We start from the raw sequence: 16756 nt of genomic DNA on the forward strand, positions 1-16756 counted from the left end.
GCTCCTCCCCGCAAGGGAGGGTGGTTGCACCAGCGCGCCGCGCGATTCGTCCCGAGAGTTGTGCGCCGGCCACTGACGCGAAGACGGGGAGGCGGAAGAAGAGAGGAGTTCTTTCTAGGCTTTTCTAGGCCGCCTGCCGGGGTGAAAGTACTAGCTCTTCGCCCCTCTCCCGGAAATGACGCGCTCTGAACCTTGACCCACAGAGAGCGCAGCGCTTCCCGGAAAGTTCTCGAACCGAGTACAGCCCGGGAACTAGCCTAAGCCGGACTGGGAGGGCTGAGCTCACTTGCCTGGCCCTGCGCGGGTAGGTAGGGGCGGAGCTGGGCGCGGCGACTGCCGATTGCGGGGCCCCGGTGGAGGGGAAGGGGTGGGCGCAGCCCGCGCACGCGGTGCCGCGGGGCGGGGGGAAGCGGCGGAGGGAGGGGACACGGGCTCTTTGCTGTGTGCGCCGTGCACTCTGTCCCTCACTCGCCTCCGACGGCCTGCCTCATCGTCCGCACGCCCTGCCGCTGCCCCGCAGGTATACGGCCGCCCCGCGCCGCCTCTCCCAAACGCCTGGGACCCGGGCCTTTCCCCGTCCGCTGCGGTCCTGCCTGATTGAGCCGGAAGGGGAGAGCCAGGGCTTCCCTACGGCGCCGCAGGCCCGGACCCGCCGGGCCAGGCCTTACGGGTCCATGTCGGTGTCCATCACGTGCGGCGTGGATTGCTGGCCCGGGCAGGGCGCAGGGGGGAGGGCTTGCCCGGTAGTTTGTATGCAGTCGGGGGCGTATATTCACGTGAGCTCTCGTTGCAGCCCTGTCCTGATCGACTGTAGGGCCCCCGGGAGGGTGGTCGCAGCCGCGTGGGAACCGCTTTTGGCCCCGTGGGCAGCTGGGGTACGGCATCTCCACCCTTGACCTTGCTGAGGGCGTCCTAAAAGCAGACACGTGGGGTTGGGCGTAGAGAGCCGGGCCTTGGCCCCCAGCATCGCGGCCCAGCGGATAGTTTGATACAGTAGCCCTGAGTAGATACAAAAACTCCTATTACTAAACGGATTTTTGCACAGTCCGGAATATTTTTTTTCCCTTGGTCATTCTGGTTTATAACTTACTCCTTCCTGCAGATTTGGTTTTTTTAGGAGCACTTTTGGAGTGGATTTGCTCAGGAGGCTGTTTTAGCGGTGAAAGATTAACTCGTTTTTAGCGGCTGGGGTAGGTGGCCGTGGGGATTCACTGACATGGTGTACTTTGTGCTAGTTCTCTAGGTTAGGCGTGGGAGCGGCCTCTACAAGCTTGCGTTAGTAGCTGGTGTTTGAACCTATGTTAACGTGGGCCGCGTGTAGGGCAGGGATCAATACAGCTTATATCTAACATTTCTTGTTTTGTGGTGTACAGGTGTCATGTTTGTGCTGTGCTGTAATGCACCACGGATAGTGCTAGTATAAATGTACTGATAATCTGATTGTTTTCCCCCAACAGAAATGCTTCGATTACCCGCAGTACTTCGCCAAATTAGGCCAGTGTCCAGGGCACTGGCTCCTCATCTTACTCGGGCCTATGCCAAAGATGTAAAATTTGGTGCAGATGCCCGAGCCTTAATGCTTCAAGGTGTAGACCTTTTAGCTGATGCTGTAGCTGTTACTATGGGGCCAAAGGTATCAATATTTTTATTTTATTGTGTTATAATTTATAGCATTCTGAATTAAGGAATAATATTTTAATGATGTCACATAGACAGTAAATACTTTAGTCTCCATTGTTGAGAAATCCCAGTTTACATAAAAGAGTTCGAAATTACCGCTTAATCTTTTTTTTTTAAACTTGATTTAACGGTCTTAAAGCTTAAGTTTTTTTTCAAATTCGGGAAACTTTATTTCATATGATGTGTGATGTAATCCAGTGGTAACTCACAACTCAAGGTGGGTTCCTAAACGGAAAGTAGAATTAATCTTGCTTGCCTGCTTAAGTTTTGGATTTTTTCCCAGTAGTTAGTATCAAATATTGACGTTAGTGTGTAACTTAGCTCCAGTAATACCTCAAGTATGTGTTTGTAGGTACTAGTTTTACTTTTCTGCTGTTCATCGTCTTCCAAAGCACATTTAAAATGTTAAATCTTCTTTAACTTAAAGAGGTTGGTGAGGAGTAACAACATAACTTGAGGCTTTTGAAGATGATGCACAAGTGTAGTGATGCGTGATTTCAGGTTAACGGTTCCAATATCAAAGTATTCATATGTACTATATAAAATATGGCATTTGCCTGCCTCACAAGTAGCACCTTTAATTCAAATCTAGAAGCTGCCAGTACTGTTTGTACCGTGTTTGAGATTTAACATTGAACCAGCCTTGGAAGAGTGAACTGTATTTGTCTTGCTGCTAGTATTTTAGTAACTAAATTTTAAAGCAAGTTTAAAAATAAGTTTCACATTATTTTCAAAGACAGCAGGCACCAGACAAAACTATAAATTACGTGAAGAGTATTCTGACATTTTTTTATCTACCAAATTGATTTGGTTTATCTTGTGTTTTTGTTTTTTTATGAGATAACATCTTTCAGTCTAGGATCTATATCTTCCATAAAAGATCATCCAAAGTTATACACTTGGCAACAGAGAGGTCATTTTGTCTGTAACCTAAGAACACTGATGAACCTGCCTTTGAAATTACATGCTGCAGATCTGATTAAATAATGACAGTTTGTGTTGAGGCTTTCAAGTAACTACTTTTTTATTAAAAGTTCCTGTTTTACGCTAAATAGTACTTAGAGAGTATGTGATTCTGTCACTTTTTTTTTCTCTGCAATTCTAGGGAAGAACAGTGATTATTGAACAGAGTTGGGGCAGTCCCAAAGTAACAAAAGACGGTGTGACTGTTGCAAAGTCAATTGATTTAAAAGATAAATATAAAAATATTGGCGCTAAACTTGTTCAAGACGTTGCCAATAACACAAACGAAGAGGCTGGAGATGGCACCACTACTGCTACTGTCCTGGCACGCTCTATTGCCAAGGAAGGCTTCGAGAAGATTAGCAAAGGTGCTAATCCAGTGGAAATCAGGAGAGGTAGGAATGTCTTCATTGTCACCACAGTGTTTTGAAGAAAGTTGATTCTTATTTCTCCTTTCTCTTAAAAACAATCTTACATGGAGTTTTGCTTCAGCAAATAGCAATTGGATGCCTGGTTTATGTGATGGGTACTATGCTAGGCATTGAGAGAAATAGGACTAAGACATTCTTTGTTGTCCTTCCCTTCCCTGTGTCTAGAGACCCCCCAAACCCCCTCTTCCCCCCACCACCCAAAGGAACAGTTTGGTGGAAGATACAGCATGTTCTGTATACCTTGAGGATAGTAAACTTGTGGGGATTAGAGCAGGGAGAGAGTATTAAACAGTTTTGCTATTTTACAGAGTAGGGCTAAACAAACTATATCATTCATCCAGGACGTCAAATTTAGTGTGTGTGTATACATAAAAGCAGGATTTGTTTTGTTTTGTTTTGTTTTTGCCTCTTAACAGCACATAATACATTATTGGTCTTCATTTTGTTCATTATTGCTTGCTTTGGGAAACTAGGCCACCATTTAAAGATCTCCTTAGCATGAGCTTCATGGTGATACAAACTTAAGTCCTGTCACTGCTGTTAATTAGCTGTGTACTAAAACTTGATTTTTTGTATCTTGAAAATGTAATTGCTGCTTATCTATAGGGTGTGTTACTGTCCAAATTAGAGAAGACTTGAGAGTAAAGTGGGGTGCCATTAACAATTTTGTCAGAATTGGCATCCCAGCACACTGATGTATCAGCATCCCATCTATTTCAGTGTTTAAGGTACAAATGAATGTTTCATTAAAAGCAGTTTGAATATAAATCATGGACAAATGTTAATTGAGTTTATTAAAATTACTTCCCTGAAAAAATGATTGTTACTACATGCCTTTCTTTGGATTTATTTCTTGAAGTTACCCTTTATCAAAATAAAGGGAAGAGCCAGCACTCATCCCAGTTGAACAAAATGAGGTTCTCATGAATCCATACTGTGCTGCCGTTGACTGTTAAATATTTTATTTATAATTACATATTAAAGGAGGAGATTTCAGATATTAAAACCTGTAGGGGTATAGAGGTCCTGGGTGGCTCAGTCGGTTAAGCATCTGACTCTTGGTTTTGGCTCACAGTTTGTGAGATCAAGCCCCAAGTCGGGCTCTGCTGACACTGCAGAGCCTACTTGGGATTCTCTCTCAAAATTAAAAACAACCTGTAGGGGCATAATCCCTTATTTTCAATTGAGAGAAATGTTGGGTGACCCTGTTGGAAACATGCAACATGATTGGACTGGGAATAGTTTACACAGAATGAGTTGAATGGTGAGATTCTTGAAATTATACACCATAGTTTTTTTTTCCTTAGTACAGTTTTCAGAATAATTTTGACCTGGTTCTTCATTTATCAGACTTCCTGTTTGAGTGTGCACCATCCAACTCCATGTGATTAGGAGAAGTGCCAGCACAGAAGTATTGTTTAGGCTATATTAACACATTAAAGCATTTAATATAAATTGGAATTTTTACTTGACAAGGAACCATGAGAGAATAAGCATTGTTAATGGCATTTATTCTTAAATCAGGTGTGATGTTAGCTGTTGATGCTGTAATTGCTGAACTTAAGAAGCAGTCTAAACCTGTGACAACCCCTGAAGAAATTGCTCAGGTAAGGAGTTGTCATATTTTACAATAAACGTGATTTTATTCCGTTATCACATACCAGTGTTAGAATAACAACACTAACCAGTCACTAACATTGAAAGCATTTTTCTTACTGCCAAAAAACATTTGAAAATAATGCAGTGACCATAGCTGGAGTCTTAGTGGGCTGTCACTTTAGTTCGACATGGCTCTGAGTAAAACTCATTTTTTTTTGTATGGAAACTGTTCTTTAGTCATTTGTCAAAAGGTACATAGTTTTTGTCATGTTAGAATATTAACCACTTTTTTTCGGGGTGTGGGGGGAGTCTTTTTTTTTAAGAGTAGTTGTATGTTTATGTCATATCTTTTAAAAACAATGTAGCCAAATGATAATTGAAAACAGAACCAACACTTCCTTAGAACTGTTAGACTGTATCTCCCACACACAGTATCAATTTGGAAGTTACTAGGAAAAGGAAAGGGAGCTGATTGAGAACACTGGCCTTAACTTTTTAACTTGGAAGAGTAACTTGATTGTTTTAGGTTGCTACCATTTCTGCAAATGGAGATAAAGAAATTGGCAACATCATTTCTGATGCAATGAAAAAGGTTGGAAGGAAAGGTGTCATCACAGTAAAGGCAAGTGTGATTTTTTTTTCGTTTTTTTTAATTTTTTTTTTTTTTTTTTTTTTTTTTGGTGTTTATTTATTTTTGAGACAGAGACAGAGCATGAATGGGGGAGGGTCAGAGAGAGGGAGACACAGAATCTGAAACAGGCGCCAGGCTCTGAGCTGTCAGCACAGAGCCCGACGCGGGGCTCGAACTCACAGACCGTGAGATCATGACCTGAGCCGAAGTCGGCCACGTAACCGACTGAGCCACCCAGGCGCCCCAAGTGTATTTTTTATGATAGCTTGGTATGGGTTGTCTGGTGATCAAAACAGTTTTCCAAATAAAACATTCAAACTGTGTGTTACATATATATATAACACATCGAATATAAAAATTCAAATATGTATTTTTGAAGTTTTTGCAGAATTGGGAGTTGGATGCCCTGGGGCATTTGCATAGTTCTGCCTGGATCCTTTATGATCAATGGGGTCTTCTAATCTGGTCCATAATTAAAAATTTTTGTGTTTCTTTAATGAAATTCATACAACTAATTGTTTAATTTGTTATAGGATGGAAAAACACTAAATGATGAATTAGAAATTATTGAAGGCATGAAATTTGATCGAGGTTATATTTCTCCATACTTTATTAATACATCAAAAGGTAAGAGCAAGTCAGTAAATGAAATAAAAAAAAATAGAGCTTGTCATGTGTCGAACTAGCATTAGGCCATACTTCTAAGAAAATAAACTTATGTATTCCAAAAGTTACTGTAAATGACAAATGAAAGTGGAAAAACATGAACTCAGTAGTCACTTGAAATGTACTGAAATTGGGTTATAGCTTTTTCATTTAAAGAAATTGCAGTTATTTCAAAATATTGTTAATGTTTTAACATTGATTTAAAATGTTCTTTGTTTTTGCAGGGCAGAAATGTGAATTCCAAGATGCCTATGTTCTGTTGAGTGAAAAGAAAATTTCTAGTGTCCAGTCCATTGTACCTGCTCTTGAAATTGCCAATGCTCACCGTAAGCCCTTGGTCATAATTGCTGAAGATGTTGATGGAGAAGCTCTGAGTACACTTGTTCTGAATAGGTAATAGGCAGTGGTGTTTGGTTTACATTTTCAGATGAAAGGCAATTTTTTGTATTGATGTTTGAAATCTCTATTACGTACCCTCACATTGAACCACTTGTGTTTGTATTTAGAGTTATGTGTGATACAGGTGTGCTTCATGAACTCTTGGTCCAGTTATAATGGTCCTTTGTTTTTGAATGGGTTCTATGTGAAAATCCATAGTATTTTGTGCAACTTTCTCATAAGATAGCCTAATTTTGTATGGGGTCCATTTTTTATTATGAATGTTTACAGTTGCTTAGAAGAAATGACTAAGTTTTTATCTGGAAAAATATTTTTACAATTACAATTTTGAATGAGAAGTAAACTATCATTTTCTAAGCCTTAGATCAAAGTGTATTTAGCTATCAGCATTTTACATAATCTGTTAAAAGAAAAAATTAATAGGCTGAAATAAATTGGCACTCAATCTAAGATAAGTTGAGGTTAAGATAATTTTTTTTTAATCTATAATGTATTACTTTTGACTTTAAGGCAGGTGCTTAATGCTATAAACAGAATCTTAGGGCATTAAAAAAAAAATAAGTAATCTCTACAGCCAACGTAGGGTTCAAACTCACAACCCCAAGACCAAGAGTTACATGCTCTTCCAACTGAGCCAGCTAGGCGCTCCTTAGGACATCATTAAAATGTGCTCCTAATCCTGGAATTGAGGTATCTTAAAAGTAATATTTCCAATTTTATTATAATGGAAATGCACAAATGAAACAGGTATGTAAGAGAGTTACATGGCTTGACCCAAAATCTCTGAGTGAGTTTACTTATCCTGGAATGTTTGTTAGCTTGGATTTGCTTTTTGGGATCTGAAAAGTCTTATTGTAGGATTTGAAACCAAAATAAAAAAACGATAGACCTACAGAGTTTCACTGAGCCATTTTACTGGTAGCTGTAAAGTTGGGTGTCTGATTTTCTTGGCATATTATCAGAGTTTACCCCTCTGATTTTTATTTGGCTCTAATAGACCAGTTTTGTTTTAGTGTCCATATATTCCTTCTGTTTCACTATCTGGTCTCAAGTGAACATTTCTTTGATTATATATTCCAGGCATTCAGTATCTGATAAAATTGCAGGTGAGCTTAATGTTATTATCAGTAATACTTATATTTATGAAGGAACCAGATTAAGAACACTGCTTGCTCAAATGTAACTGTAGTAGTAACTTGATTACTACTAAATGGAACCCATAGGGCAGTAGTAAATGCTCATTAGATCCCCAAATTTAATGTTTAAATATTTTAAAATTAAAATTTAACTCTTCTGATTTTTGAAAATTATAAAATATTTAACACTATGTCATAGTTAAAGGTGTTTTGCTTATGATAATATTTTTGTTCCTGGGTCTAGTTTAACTGGAAAGTAAGGTCAGTAGTTTATTACGAAGGTGCTTGGATATTAGCAAATACGGATGAATGGAAAGTTGCCCTTTCCTGTCTTAATTTGACCAAAAGTTGTAAGAAAGCCAAAAATTGTAAAAAGTGTGGTTTCCAGGGGCGCCTGGGTGGCTCCATCTGTTGAGTGTCTGACTTCAGCTCAGGTCATGATCTCACAGTTTGTGGGTTTGAGCCCTCCATAGGGCTCTGCACTGACAGCTGGAAGCCTGGAGCTTGCTTCAGATTCTCTCCCTCTCTCTCTGCCCCTCCCCTGTTTGCATGCTCTCTCTCAAAATAAAAAAAGTATGTTTCCTAAGTAATCATAGTACTTAGAACTTAAGAACTAGATAAGCATTTTTAAATTTAAATCTGATTTTTATTAACTGTTCTTAACAGGCTGAAAGTTGGTCTTCAGGTTGTAGCCGTCAAAGCTCCAGGTTTTGGTGACAATAGAAAGAACCAGCTTAAAGATATGGCTATTGCTACTGGTGGTGCAGTAAGTAAAATAAATGTGATGTTGGTTTACTGAAGGTTTTATACTTCCAGGTCTGAAGTTTATAGGTAAATTTTATATTTTTCACGGTCAGATATTATCTAAACTATTATTTTGTGTTTATGTTGGACGTTTAGGAGGTATAGGTTGGATTAAATGCTGCTAAGGTCCCTTGTCTAACTTACCATGAGTCTAGCCCAAGAATAGGGTTATTTGACTAATTTGTTTTTTTGTTTTTTAATTTTTTTTTTTTTAATGTTTATTTTTGAGAGAGAGACAGAATGCGAGTGGGTTGGGACAGAGAGAGAGGGAGACACAGAATCTGAAACAGGCTCCAGACTCTGAGCTGTCAGCACAGAGCCCGACACGGGGCTCAAACTCACAAGCTGCGAGATCATGACCTGAGCTGAAGTCGGACGCTCAACCGACTGAGCCACCCAGGCACCCCAAGACTAATTTGTTTCTAAGAATATTGGCTGGGTGGCTCAGTCAGTTAAGCATCCGACTTCGGCTCAGGTCATGATACGGCTCGTGAGTTCAAGCCCTGGGTCGGGCTCTGTGCTGACAGCTCAGAGCCTGGAGCCTGCTTCAGATTCTGTGTCTCCCTCTCCTCTCTCTGCCCCTTCCCTCCCTCTCTCTTGCTCTCTCTCTCAAAAACAGGAAAAAAAAAATTTTTAATAAAATAAAATACTGTAGAAACGACATAGGATTTAAGAGTTTAGGCCTAAGGTCCAGTCCCGATATCACCAAAAATATGACCTTTGAGGAGTTGTTTGAGTTTATACTTTCCTCAAATAAAGCTAATGTTAATTTGATTAACTGAGAAGTTGGAAATGCAGTGGGAAAACTCGATCAAGTCTTCTCTGGACTAGTCATAATCTTAAAATCTCATGTTTCAAAGAAATACAGTATTGTAAGATGTTTTCCTCATCAAAACACCCATGTGATGTATTACTGACAGACTTGGTACAGTGAAAAACTAAGCTGCAAGTGGTTCATTTTTAAATGTTTTTGTAGGTGTTCGGAGAAGAAGGGTTGTCTCTAAATCTTGAAGATGTTCAGCCTCATGACTTAGGAAAAGTTGGAGAAGTCATTGTGACCAAAGATGATGCCATGCTCTTAAAAGGAAAAGGTGACAAGGCTCAAATTGAAAAACGTATCCAAGAAATCATTGAACAGTTAGATATCACAACTAGTGAATATGAAAAGGAAAAACTGAATGAACGTCTGGCAAAACTCTCAGATGGAGTAGCTGTGCTGAAGGTAAGATTCGTTGTTGTAAATGAGCTTCCTAGGTTCTGAGCTCAAGAATGATTTTGTTTCTGTGGTATTCCCCACTAGGGCCATGTAACTAAAATGGGGAAATAACTTCATCATGGAGATATATATTATACAAAATTTCTTTGTTGGAATATTCCTTCCTTAAAACCAAGATGTTTTGTTAAAGATCAGGCTGACGTTGGACTGATGTAGGACACTGTACTCACCCTATTAGCTATTTAGTCATGCAGTCACTTTTAACAAGTAGGCAACCTTTTTTACGTGGTCTTTTTTTTGGTGTTTTTTATTTGTTTGTTTTTTAAGTAAACCCAGTGCAGAGCACCTAGGTGGCTCAGTTAAGCGTCTGACTCTTGGTTTCAGCCCAGATCATGATCTCACGGTTTGTGAGTTCAAGCCCCACATTCAGTTCCGTACTGACAGTGCAGAGCCCGCTTAGGACTCTCTCTCCCTCTTACTCTGCGCCTCTCCCACATGCCCTCTGCGTGTGTGTGTGTCTCTCTCTCGCTCTCTCTCGCTCGCTCTCTCTCAAAAGTAAATTAAAAAATCCAGTGCTTTTTAATGACTCTTGCCAGCCAGCATCTTGAATCAGAGAAGCCCATACTAACTGGAATTCTTTTATTCTTAGGTTGGTGGCACAAGTGATGTTGAAGTGAATGAAAAAAAAGACAGAGTTACAGATGCCCTCAATGCTACCCGAGCTGCTGTTGAAGAAGGCATTGTTCTGGGAGGGGGTTGTGCCCTGCTTCGGTGCATTCCAGCCTTGGATTCAATAACTCCAGCTAATGAAGATCAAAAAATTGGTAAAACTGCCTTACAAATGAGTTTATTTGCAGCGTGATTTTAGTCTGCTGTAATAATATTGTTGCCCATCAAATAGAACAATAAATCACAAAACAATTACCAGTATAACAAAGGAAGAATAACACTAATAATCAGAGGACAGATGAAAGATGAAATCACATCTCTTGGGGGGGGGAATGATTTGACCTGTGGAATTTCCCAGTTGGGTTTTCCCTGTATCAAATTGTGTTGTAATTTTTACAAAAGAAAGAATGAAACCAAATTTGCTAAAATTTGTTTTCTTTAGGTATAGAAATCATTAAGAGAACACTCAAAATTCCTGCAATGACCATTGCTAAGAATGCAGGTGTTGAAGGATCATTGATAGTTGAGAAAATTATGCAGAGTTCCTCAGAAGTTGGTTATGATGCTATGCTTGGAGATTTTGTGAATATGGTAGAAAAGGGAATCATTGATCCAACTAAGGTAAATGGTTGGCCATTTTCTAAAAATGCTTTTTTATTTTTTACTAAGGATAAAGGTAATATTTTATCAAACTTTTTCCTTAGGTTGTAAGAACTGCTTTATTGGATGCTGCTGGAGTGGCCTCTCTGTTAACTACAGCAGAAGTTGTAGTCACCGAAATTCCTAAGGAAGAGAAGGACCCTGGAATGGGCGGAATGGGAGGAATGGGAGGTGGTATGGGAGGTGGCATGTTCTAATTCCTAGAATAGCGCTTTACCATTGTTAATGAACTGTGAGAGGAAGCTCAAGGCAGTGCTCCTCAAGAATAACTTCAGAGAAGTCAGTTGAAGGAAATGACTGAAGAAAAGGCTGGCTGATGTTTAAGAAAATCACTATAACCATCAGTTACTGGTTTCAGTTGACAACATATAATGGTTTACTGCTGTCATTGTCCATGCCTACAGATAATTTATTTTGTATTTTTGAATAAAAAGACATTTGTACATTCCTGATAACTGAATGCAAGAGCCATGTACCAATGTACTGCTTTCAACTTAAATCACTGAGGCATTTTTACTATTATTCTGTTAAAATCGGGATTTTAGTGCTTGCCATCACCAGATGAAAAGTTAAGAAGCAGCCTTTCTGTGGAGAGTAAGAATAATTGTGTACAAAGTAGAGAAATATCCAATTATGTGACAACCTTTGTGTAATAAAAATTTGTTTAAACTTAACTGTGTTAGCTTTTCTGTGACCTAGAAGATAAGAGAAATTGAAAGCCAATAGACAAAGAGGGGTAGGGGTAGGATTTGGTACAAGTGTGTAAAACATTTCTGCATGTAGCATATTCCCGTTTCTCTTTGCTACAATTATGTTACTACGTAGATAATGAAATTTTAATATTTTTTATTTCTTTTTGAAAGGCAGAGAGGGAGACACAATCTGAAGTAGGCTCCAGGCTCGGAGCTGTCCACACACAGCTCCACTCCAGGCTCGAACCCATGAATGGTGAGGTCATGGACTGAGCCATTCAGGCACCCTATGGTAATGGAAATGTTTAAAGGTGACAACTGATTGCTGTGGACACTATTTTATGTGTTGAGGTCTGGTCATAAAGGGGCAATTTGTCATTTCTTGTGGAGGTTATAGTTACTGCTTCAAACCCTCAGCATAATAAATGGATTCCTGTTGGGTACCCACAAGTGAGGAGGGCAGGGTGTGTAGAAGGGTGTGCTTCAGTGGAAAGGGAGGTATGCCATTCAAGCATAATGGACAGTGAGGAAGGGCATCCTTGCTTGGTGGGGTCAGCCCAGTGTCTTCACTTTTATTTAAGAACGTAAAGCAGATTTTTGGCTCAATGCACTGGAAACAGTATGGAAATGTGTGTGTGTTTTTTTTTAATGTTTATTTTTCAGAGCACATGAGCAGGGGAGGGGCAGAAAGGGAGGCAGAATCCGAAGCAGGCTCTGTACTGTCAGTGCAAAACCCAGTGTGGGTCTCAAACCATCCAACTGTGAGATCATGACCTGAGCCAAAGTCAGACACTCAACCTACTGAGCCACCCAGGTACCCTGAAATGTGGCCTATTTTTAAAATAATACCTGGGTGTGGGGCATGTTGGGGGCAGGATGATTTGCAAGACGTAACTTTGCTTTCTAGATTTACTATATTATGAGTTGAAGGCAACAAAATCTTGCCTAACAACATCTAAGTTCCTGCCTTCACCTGTGCCAAGGACCTAGTCTGTCTTGGCTACAGAATGTAAATCTGCTCTAGATGGGAAGGATCTTGCCCGCCACTCAGTTTGGTCTTGGGGCTGCTGCTTAGAGACTGGTAGAAGCTAGGCATTGAGGCAGTGCTCTCTTTGTATACAAAGCTTGGGCAGAAACAGGAATAATAAAGTCCATCACAGACCAAAAGCCAAAGTCACTTGAAATCTGCACCTAGGAATACCTGTGCTTTCCTTGGTTTCGAAAAAGAATGACCATAGATTGAAGGGGACTGAATAATGGGCATTTTAAGTGAATACAACTTGCCTAGAATGTAGTTTTAGCTACATAAGTAGCTAAAGGCAAACCAGTTTCAAAAGAGAAACCTTAGAGAAAGGGTTTAATATAATTTATTATCTTAAAGGCCAAGCTCAGGGTGCCTGGATAACTCAGTTAAGCGTTCGACTTCGGCTCAGGTCATGATCTCCCTGTTCGTGGGTTCGAGCCCCGTGTGGGGCTCTGTGCTGAAAGCATGGAGCCTGGAGCCTGCTTCACATTCTGAGTCTCCTTCTCTGCCCTTCCCTTGCTCGTGCTGTCTCTCAAGAATAAGTAAACGTTAAAAAAATAATAATTTTATAAATGTTTTTAATGTTATTTTTGAGAGAGTGTGAGTGGGGGAGGGGCAGAGGGAGACACAGAATCCAAAGCAGGCTCCAGGTTCCGTGCTGTCAACGCAGAGCCTGACCCAGGGCTCGAACTCATGAACGTGAAATCACGACCTGAGCTGAAGTCTGACGCTTAACCGACTGAGCCACCCTGGTGCCCCCCAAAATAATTTAAAGGCCAAGCTAGGTGATGGGAAGGAAAGGTAAGAGATGAGAAACACCTGGACTTTGAAAGATTATTAGAGGGGTGCCTGGATGGTTCAGTTGGTAAAGTGGCCGACTTTGGCTCAGGTCATGGTCTTGCAGTTCACAAGTTCAGGCCCCACATCGGGCTCTGCACTGACTGCTCAGGAGCCTGCTTTGGATTCTGTGTCTCCCTCTCTTTTTGCCCACCCCCCCCGCCTACTCAGACTCTGTTCTCTCTCAAAAAAAAATAATAAAATTTTAAATTAAAAAAAAAGATTATTAGAATGACCAGTCTAAAGAGAGCACAGGAGGGGAAGAAAATAGTGTTATGTGGTAGACCTTAGACTAAATGTAGTACTGCATTAACTCTAAACAGTCTTGGATTGGGGACTACTTATTAAACCTACGCTACATGTAATGTAAACAGGCTGTGAGAGGTTAAGTAGCTTATACAAAATCTCAGCTATTAAGTGGCAGACCCCAGATTTAAACCAGGTTTGAAGAACTTAAACTCTTAAACCAAAGAGGCAGCCTGGAATGAACTCCTAAACGAGGATTAGGCAATTGTAAAACCCTCTGAAAGCTGCAGCCAGAGAAATTGATAGATTGGGAAAGTACCTTTTCCCTGTTACTAACCTTACAGATTAGCAGGAAGGCATTTCTGTTCCCTCTCTCCACCCCTATACTCTGGGACAAGAAATAGAATCATACAGGAAAATAGAAAAGACTTACAGATTCTGCCATCTGAGAGTCCCCCAATGAAAATGCTGCCTCACCTGGTCACCTGACAGTGAAACTCACTAGTCAGCGTGCCCTACATTAATGCCAATAAGCTTTTTAGTATCTTGATTTCAAATATTAATGGACAAACATGAACCATTAGACAATCAAGCCTCAGCATGAAGGAGAATAGCAAAAACCATAAGGGACCTAAGGGAAACTTTAAAAATTGTAATATGTTAAAGAGATCTTGTTGCCATAAACCGTGGCTCAGTTCAGCATCTTCACTTCAGCTCAGGTCATGATCCTGTGGTCCATGAGTTCGAGCCCCACATCAGGCTCTCTGATGTCAGCTCAGAGCTCATTTTGGAACCTGCCTCCTGCTTTCTGTCCCTCCCCCACCTACACATTCTCTCTCTCTCTCAAAAATAAGCATTAAAAAAATGAACAATTAGAAAACATTCATGGAGGAGCACCTGGGTGGCTCAGTCAGTCAAGCATCCAACTCTTGGTTTTGGCTCAGGCCATGATCTCATGGGCGAGATTGACTGCAATGTTGGGCTCTGTGCTGAGCATGGAGTCTACTTGGGATTCTGTCTCTCTTTCCCCTCTCCCCTGCTGGTGCTCTCTGTCGCTCTTGCTGTCTTAAAACTTTTTTAAAAATAGGGGCACGTGGGTGCCTTAGTTGGCTAAGTGTCTGACTCTTGGTTTCAGTTCGAGCCCCACATCAGGCTTTGTGCCGGCAGCGCGGAGCCTGCTTGGGATTCTGTCTCCCTCTCTCTCTGCCCCTCCCGTGCTTGCTCTTTGTCTCTCAAAAATAAAAACAAAAATTTTAAATAAATTTAAAAAACATTCTTGGAAATTAAAACTGTGGCAAATGTAAAATTAAGAGGGCTGGGAGACAGAATTGAGGAACTCTAAGAGGCATATCAAAAACATGGAAAATCGGAAAAACAAAGATTTAATACAAGGGGCACCTGGCTGGCTCAGTCAGTAGAGCACGTGACTCTAAATCTTGGGGTTGTTAACCATGTTGGGTGTGGAGATTACTTAAAAGTAAAATATTTTTTATTTGTTAGGTGTTTACTTTCTTAATCTGAGAGAGGGAGAGAATCCCAAGCAAGTTCCGTACTGTCAGTAGAGAGCCCCGTGTGGGACATGATCTTACGAACCATGAGATCATGCCCACAGCTGAAATCAAGAGTTGGACGTTTAACCGAGTCACCCAGGTGCCCCTCAAACAATTTTTTTTTAAGTTTTTTGGTTTTTTTGAGAGAGAGGGTGTGCACGTGTGGGGGAGAAGGGCAGAGGGAGAGAGAATCCCTAGCAGGCTCCATGCTCAGTGTGGAGCCTGACTCAGGGCTCAAACTCAAACCGTGAGATCATGACCTGAGCCCAAATCAAGAGTCAGATGTTTGACTGGACTTAATACAAGAGATAGAATGTCTAATTGTTTAGGAATACCTGAATGATAGAACCAGAGAACATGGGGAGGAAATGATCAAACAAATGATTCAAAGAAATTCCTCAGAATTGAAGGAATAGAGTCTGACTGAAGGGCTCTCAAGGGGCCCAGCACAATTAGGGCCAGGCAACAGGACAGCATGCAGTTTCAGACTACCCAGGATAGAGTAGATTTTAAAAGCTCCCAGAGGGCACCTGGGTACCTCAATCAACAGACTGTGGCTCAGGTCATGATTTTGCAGTTCATGAGTTCAAGCCCTGCGTCAGGCTCTGTGCTGACAGCTCAGAGCCTGGAACCTGCTTTGGATTCTGTCTCCTCTCTCTGTCCCTCCCCCATTCACTCTCTCTCTCTCTCTCTCTCTCTCTCTCAAAAATGAACATTAAAAATTATAAATAAAAGCTTTCAGAATCCAAAAAAATGGATGCTATACAAAGAAATGGGAATAACAGTGGCATAAGACTTCTCAAGAATAAATAGCACTGGATGCCAGAATACAATGAAGTCAGATCTTCAAACAGGATGGAGAGGATGTTATCCCTAATGTAGAGTTCTGTACTCAAGTGTGAATATAAAACAATGACATAATCAGACACAAGGATTCTAAAAATTTAGCCCCACTTGCCTTAGGAAACCACTAAAGGGCTTGTTTCCTCAGCATTTGGAAGGTAAATTAAAAATAGGAGGCCAAGATTCAGGACGTAGGGAGCCCCTAAAAAGAGGGGGAAGGAAAACCCTAGATTGACTGCATGGGAGCCCTAGGATTACAGCTGCACAACAGACTAGAGAGCAACCAGTTCAGACTGGAGGATAAAAGTGGCTGCAAGTAACTGAACGACTGAACTTCAAGTGGTTTGGACACATTAGAGGCTTGTTTTCCCACAGAACCAGGACAAAGATGACAACTAAACAGTTGGTTCACTTAGCACTTGATGTTAGAGTTGCAATATGCCTTCTCTGGAATTACCGCCTCTTCTCTGAAAAGGCAGCAGGTGTAGCTGCAAACTTCATGTCCTCACCATCAGGCAAAAACCAAGGAAGAGACGTTTCTTCCAACTTGCTTTCCACAGATAAAAAACCTTATCTAGCAGTGCTCTTCCATCAGTCTTCCCCTATGAATCCAATGACCAGATGTCACTTCAAAAGTTTATTGGGGGTGGGGGCGCTGAGTGGCTCAGGTCATGATCTCAGGGTTCATGAGTTTGAGCTCCGCCTCAGGC

The 16756-nt window shown here is 41.0% G+C and overlaps 1 protein-coding gene across 3 annotated transcripts; it reads left to right on the top strand.

Annotated features, from left to right (window-relative positions):
• Positions 1 to 21: 21 nt before the first annotated feature.
• On the top strand, positions 22 to 11528 carry HSPD1 (heat shock protein family D (Hsp60) member 1). 3 transcript variants are annotated; one of them, XM_019428357.2, is made up of 13 exons: positions 414 to 520; positions 794 to 875; positions 1458 to 1633; positions 2786 to 3038; positions 4599 to 4681; positions 5200 to 5295; positions 5838 to 5931; positions 6195 to 6363; positions 8172 to 8271; positions 9286 to 9531; positions 10175 to 10349; positions 10637 to 10815; positions 10899 to 11528. In XM_019428357.2, the coding sequence occupies exons 3-13, from the start codon at positions 1460 to 1462 to the stop codon at positions 11049 to 11051; spliced, it is 1722 nt and encodes a 573-aa protein (XP_019283902.1). In that variant the 5' UTR covers positions 414 to 520; positions 794 to 875; positions 1458 to 1459; the 3' UTR covers positions 11052 to 11528. The 3 variants fall into 3 exon arrangements, with proteins under 3 accessions (XP_019283901.1, XP_019283900.1, XP_019283902.1); XM_019428356.2 differs by lacking the exons at positions 414 to 520; positions 794 to 875 and adding an exon at positions 22 to 304; XM_019428355.2 differs by lacking the exon at positions 794 to 875 and having other exon boundaries at positions 388 to 520.
• Positions 11529 to 16756: the final 5228 nt, after the last annotated feature.

This window comes from Panthera pardus, unplaced genomic scaffold (genome assembly GCF_024362965.1).
Source record: "Panthera pardus isolate Hobbes unplaced genomic scaffold, ASM2436296v1 HiC_scaffold_10, whole genome shotgun sequence".
Taxonomy (NCBI): domain Eukaryota; kingdom Metazoa; phylum Chordata; class Mammalia; order Carnivora; family Felidae; genus Panthera; species Panthera pardus.